The sequence below is a fragment of the Ostrea edulis genome, chromosome 4 (genome assembly GCF_947568905.1).
Source record: "Ostrea edulis chromosome 4, xbOstEdul1.1, whole genome shotgun sequence".
In the NCBI taxonomy this organism is placed as follows: domain Eukaryota; kingdom Metazoa; phylum Mollusca; class Bivalvia; order Ostreida; family Ostreidae; genus Ostrea; species Ostrea edulis.
This window is the reverse complement of record NC_079167.1, coordinates 58,595,025-58,600,636: the sequence shown is the minus strand read 5'-3', so window position 1 is coordinate 58,600,636 and position 5,612 is coordinate 58,595,025. Positions and strand designations below refer to the sequence as shown.

At 33.1% G+C, this 5,612-nt stretch overlaps 2 protein-coding genes across 2 annotated transcripts in view; one reads left to right on the top strand and one right to left on the bottom strand.

Annotated features, from left to right (window-relative positions):
• Window positions 1-1,330: 1,330 nt before the first annotated feature.
• LOC125668036 (putative ankyrin repeat protein RF_0381) lies at window positions 1,331-4,651 on the bottom strand. Its single transcript, XM_056163202.1, has 2 exons — window positions 4,361-4,651; window positions 1,331-4,271 (listed from the first exon to the last, which is right to left on the bottom strand). Exon 2 carries the CDS (start codon window positions 4,245-4,247, stop codon window positions 3,309-3,311), a length of 939 nt encoding a protein of 312 aa, XP_056019177.1. The 5' UTR covers window positions 4,248-4,271; window positions 4,361-4,651; the 3' UTR covers window positions 1,331-3,308.
• Window positions 4,652-4,680: 29 nt separating this feature from the next.
• The window catches only part of LOC125668037 (intraflagellar transport protein 27 homolog), a 9,630-nt gene continuing 8,698 nt past the window's right edge, over window positions 4,681-5,612 (top strand). Inside the window, exons 1-2 of the mRNA XM_048901772.2 lie at window positions 4,681-4,792; window positions 4,930-5,009. Coding sequence (XP_048757729.1) covers window positions 4,756-4,792; window positions 4,930-5,009 — 117 coding nt within the window. The 5' untranslated portion in view covers window positions 4,681-4,755. The remainder of the gene's footprint in view (window positions 4,793-4,929; window positions 5,010-5,612) is intronic.

Sequence of the window (5,612 nt, the reverse complement as noted above, 5' to 3'; positions counted from 1 at the left end):
TTTTTCTTCGCTCATGGTCATTTTTTAAATTGATGAATTAAATTTTGATAATTTAAATACATGTATACAAGTGCAAGTCAAAATTTTGAAGTAGGTAAATACAGATTGCTGTTTACCAATTCATTGTTGAAATTTACGTTTTATCAATCCAGGATCATTTCTGGCTTTATAAAATGTTCCCCCCCCCCCCCCCCCCCCCCCCCAAGTCCTTTTTTTATAAATTTGCACAACAACTTGCACAGGTCTTATAAATTTTACTGTGTATCAGAATTTTTTCACATAAATGAATTTTATGCTCATTACTGTATGATTTCAAATCCAAAAACAGTTCTACATACAATATTTGGATGGGACTAAATTTTGCGACAGATGATTTTCTTTTAGAAGAAAGTTTTTGAAAATGCAGTATAATTATTTCTTTAATGGTGCTTTGTATTTGCGAGTTCTTTTTCATAAAAAACGAAATATAATTTTGTATGTAAACATAGATTAAAGTTTGCTGTATGTTAGACCTATTTTTTTTTTATATTGGTATAAACTATGTTGGACCCCATCTTTTTTATATCAGCAACAATACATCAAGATCCATTCACAAGCCTATCGAGCTGATCAAGATAATTAATTTTGATTTCAACCTTAAAGTTAATCTTTTCATAAATGCAAGTACAATTTAGCTGATCAAGATCATTAATTTTGATTTCAACCTGAAAGTTAATCTTTTCATAAATGCAAGTACAATTTCTCTGTCGTAGAAGATAAAGTGGCATGGTAATTCTCGCCTTGTTCATATTTACCTTGCTACACTAACTCTAAGGCAATGGGGATGTCACCAGGTTTCACATCACAGCGCGAGGTATACTTGGGAATTGATTTGGAAACTCGACGTGTGCTTCAGTTATACCGACGTCAAAACATATACCGCGATGTCACACATTAATCGCCTTGCCCTGGCTATGATTATTTCATTGTACATCGGGCCTATTGTGGTGCATTGCATTAGGATTTTTTTTTACACTGTCCAGAAATTCATTGGGCATGTGCAGACTCAATTTTCTCTGCCCTCATCTTTAGAGCTTGCTATTACCAACCAGAGATCAGTAATGACAAAAATCTTAGCTCACTTGAATCCTATTTGAAACAGAATTTGTAACATCACCCTAATTTTATTTTCTAATTTGCAAATTTTTTTCCCCTCTCCAAAACCAGCATGTTTTTTGGGCTGTATCATTTCATCAGTACTTGAGCGACATGACGAGCGTCCGAGTTTATCCCCAGAAAACATTTTCAATATTGTATTTGTCTTTAGTACATAAACAAGTAAACACAAACATTTTGCTTTAAAGCCTTTACTGTGTGATATGATACAACAAAAATAAAACAACAAATGAAAACATGGAATTGCAAAACAAAAATTGGAAAAAATGTGTAATCTCTAATAATTTGGTAATTATATTTGATGAGGCACCAACTTCAATTATTTTATGGGACATGGATACAATTTCCCATTTGCCCAATACATGTAGTTGTTTCTCTTTGTTGAATTTTTATGTATGGCAAGATGCAAAAGGTATTTTTGTACACATAAGTCCGTACAAATATATATTGTCTAGGATGACCATCAGTGGCTATGCAACCACCTCAACTGAGGAAACACAAAAAATAGTAACTTTATCAGTATTTAAAGATTAAGTACATCGAAATAGTATTGAACTTCATTGACTTTCAGTGTTAAAAGTATTTATAGTGTCAAAGTGAAAAAATAAAACAAGCTGATATTTCGGAACACATGTATATATATTGACACACTTAACCATTCTGTCATATTCAGTATGGTAATACTTTCAGATGCCATTTCATGGTCTCGGTAACATCACAAATAACACAAATCTGAACATATTTTTATAAATTAGTAAGACCCTGTCAGCAATTAAATCACCCAAGTCTAAAAGATAAGGACATGCACATAGCAGAGTATCAGGTTCTATCTAAAGTGTAGCAAGATACACATTATGCTCATACCTGCACTATAATTACTAGCCTTTTAGCATGAATGCAATGTACAAACTACATCTTATAAATTAAAAATACACATGCTAGACAAATTAAATATCACCTACGTACTTTTAAAATTGTTGTGTTGTGAAACAAATGCTACTGTGACCATTATTATTAGTGCTTTTTCAATATGCTAACATGATTAATATCTTCAGTATTTTATTCAATGACTAGGATTGAGAATCATCATAAATAGTACTGTAAAATAATTGTGTGCTCACACAAATGACATCCACAACATACCAGTATACATGGTAAATATAGAAAACATCAATTTATACTGCTTTGCAGTTTTCAGAAAACACCTCTTACATTAACACTATGAAGTAGATCAACAATATAAAGTTTATCATTTAGACTTGCAAATTTACAATTTGTGGTCGTATATATACTATTGTACACATTCTGACAATCTGTGCCAAAGACATTAAATCATTGGACCTGCTTGGCAAAGTTTTACTCTGTCCAATGATACACTCAGTATAAATGGTTTAATATGCCAGATGTGTAATGAACACCCCCCCCTCCACTCCATCCCAAGTATTGCCTCCTTGAGAGCATATATGATAATCAAGTATTAATGAATCATAAAACCTTCATAATACCCCTGAATCAATCTAATTAAAATTATACTCGTAGATGTGCTCCTCTAAGATACTATTATAGAGGAGCGGATCTACAAGTCTGAATTTAATTAGATTGACCCCTGAATTTACTGTCAATTAATCCATAAAGTTTCATGCTTAAGGTACAAATTTATGAAACAATAAAAGTTGCAATGACTGACTATACTTTCAAAATACATAAATTTAAGTGACCTATTCAGAAGGCCTCTATAAAAAGTCAAATATTTTAGAGCAATGAAGCTATAGATACAATTTACAAAAAAGCAATCTTTCCCAGTCATATATAAAAGAAATCTTTAACATAAATATGAATCATTTCTTCTGCTTGACTCCATAGTAAAATATGATGTCCTTTCACTGCTTAAATTTTACATGTACATGACAAATCTTTAGACAGAAAAAAAATTAAATAAAATAACACAGATTCAATTTACAGACAACTTTCTTTAAAATTTCATTCTTTCTGTGATATCTTATCATAATTTTTAACATATCCCCCGATAAAATCTACATTCTATATGTAAAACAAAAGGCAAGATTAATGCATGCATATTCATCAATACAAATTTAATATCTTTTTAAAATGTATACTATAAAACATTCTAAATAGACTGTTAGCATTTATACTCATCTTAGGCTTAGATAATGTTTCATTACAACTGGCAGTGGTAGTACATTTATATGCTTTATAAAGTCTTTTCCTCTGCAACACTTGCTGACACGATTTCTTACAACTCTACGACAAATTTGTCTCAGCAGTGGTGGTTTCTGATATTCTGAATTCAACAGGCTGAGAATCTGAGAGTCCAGCTCCCCATCCATCAACAATGCTCGGTGAACACTCTTGATTTCTGAAGCAGGCAGTCCAGCAGACAAAATCAGGCGTACAATTTCACTATTCTTGCTCTTTGCTGCCCAGAAAAGTGGTGTTTGTTGAGCCATGAGAGACACTTTCGGACCTTCCAAGTTGCTTCCATGCAAAATCAGAGTCTTTGTGATGATTGAACTAACTCTGTAGGTCAAGGCAGTGAGAAGAGGAGTGTAGTTAAAACGATCTGTTTTGTTTACACTAGCACCATTTGAGATGAGATATTCCACTAAATCTGGCATTTGTTGACGTGATGCAACCCATAAGGCTGTATGGCCATTATTGTCCACTGCATCAATATCTGCTCCAGCATTTACAAGAGCTACCACTCCCTCCAGAAAGTGCATTCTACACGCTGTGATTACAGGAGGTTCAACCCTGTTAAGGTGATCTTTGCTGCAAATGTTTAAATTCAATTTTCTGCTCTTTTCACAATGTCTCATCAGTAATCCAAATATGTCAAAGTGACGTTTGTAGAGTGACAGAGATAAAACAGTTGTTCCTTGAACTAGAATGTTGAAATCCACATCTGGATGTGAAAGTAAAATATTTCTGACTAGTTGAGTTTCCCCAGATACAACAGCCATGTATAAATCGAACACTAAGTGAGATTGGTTGTACTCATTGATGGCCTGAAAGGAGGTGCACAACAGATTGTCCATCCCTCTGTCACCCGTCCTCTGCATCTTTACAGGCATACTGTTTGCCTGTACACTAACGGCCTAAGAAAAATGGAATGAAATTGATGAATTTGTGCCCATAAGACTGCGCTGCAGGAGATAGCTCTAGAACACGTTAAATTCATTATCACCTTCTATGCATGTTGACAACCGCTCTCACTATCGCTCCCCTGTGGTTAGCGACGGATGAGGAAAGACGCAAACGGATGCCGATCATCTGTCCCCGATCTCTAGATGCACGTCACGTCACTCTTTTTCAAGAACAAGGCATCTCAAATTTCTTGGGATCCTTAAAACTACCTCTGAGAGGTTACTTTAATAAAAATGTAGCTTTGAGGTCCTTATAATTATTTCTGCGTCTAAATCTTGTTTACATATCAATATATTGGCGGTGGTTGAAGTATTGACACTTCCGTATTTTCGGATATATTGTAACACACCCATCCATTGGACAAAAATGATTTCATCCAATCAAATCTCAGCTTACATATTCTTTTGGATATTTGCAAATACCTAAACAACAAAAATGCCTACATGTCTGAGAGCTAAGTGTGTAGTTGTGGGTATGTAATAATATACTTACCGGTTATTGAATTCATAATTAAAGGCAGATGTGAAATTAAAAATTCTCAGGAAAAAGATTTGCAAAGAATTAGATCTATATGATATTGCTAAATGTTTTTATTTAATTCTCATATAGGTGATTCTACAGTTGGGAAAAGCTCACTTTGTCAAGCCTTTCATAGTGATGGTTCACATTTTCCAAAGAACTATAACTTGGTATGGCTTTTATCAATTTACTTTTTTTTTTAATCTATTCTACGATTAACCCTGAATTTTAATATATGTAAATTAATTAAGATATTAATAAAAAAAATTATACTCTATATATCCATAGCCCTATATATATATCAAAGCATATATTATTTATATATATAGATATATATTTATTTATTTATTAAATTCAGATACCAGTGAATTATGATATAAACTATGAGCCTAACTGAATACCAAGTACTCTAAATATCGAAAATGATTTTTTGAAATTCCCAGTAGCTGATACCCATAGAAGGAAAATATGCCTCCTAAATTTGATAAGGTATAATATTTGTAAGGTTCAAGTTAATAATACCTATATATATATATATACACACATACACAAAGCACTAAAATGACCAACGACACGAACAACCAGATTGTCAAATTTTTGGGACGACCCGTCCCTTCTTCAGGACAAACGAAAAGAATTACATAATGTGGCCAATATCAACAGAGAATAATAACAAAAACTACATATAAGACAGTACATCTAGCACTACAACTACACTAATCTACCAACGTATTTACAACGCAGACTACATGTTTTTTGGTCTTTAGGCTAAT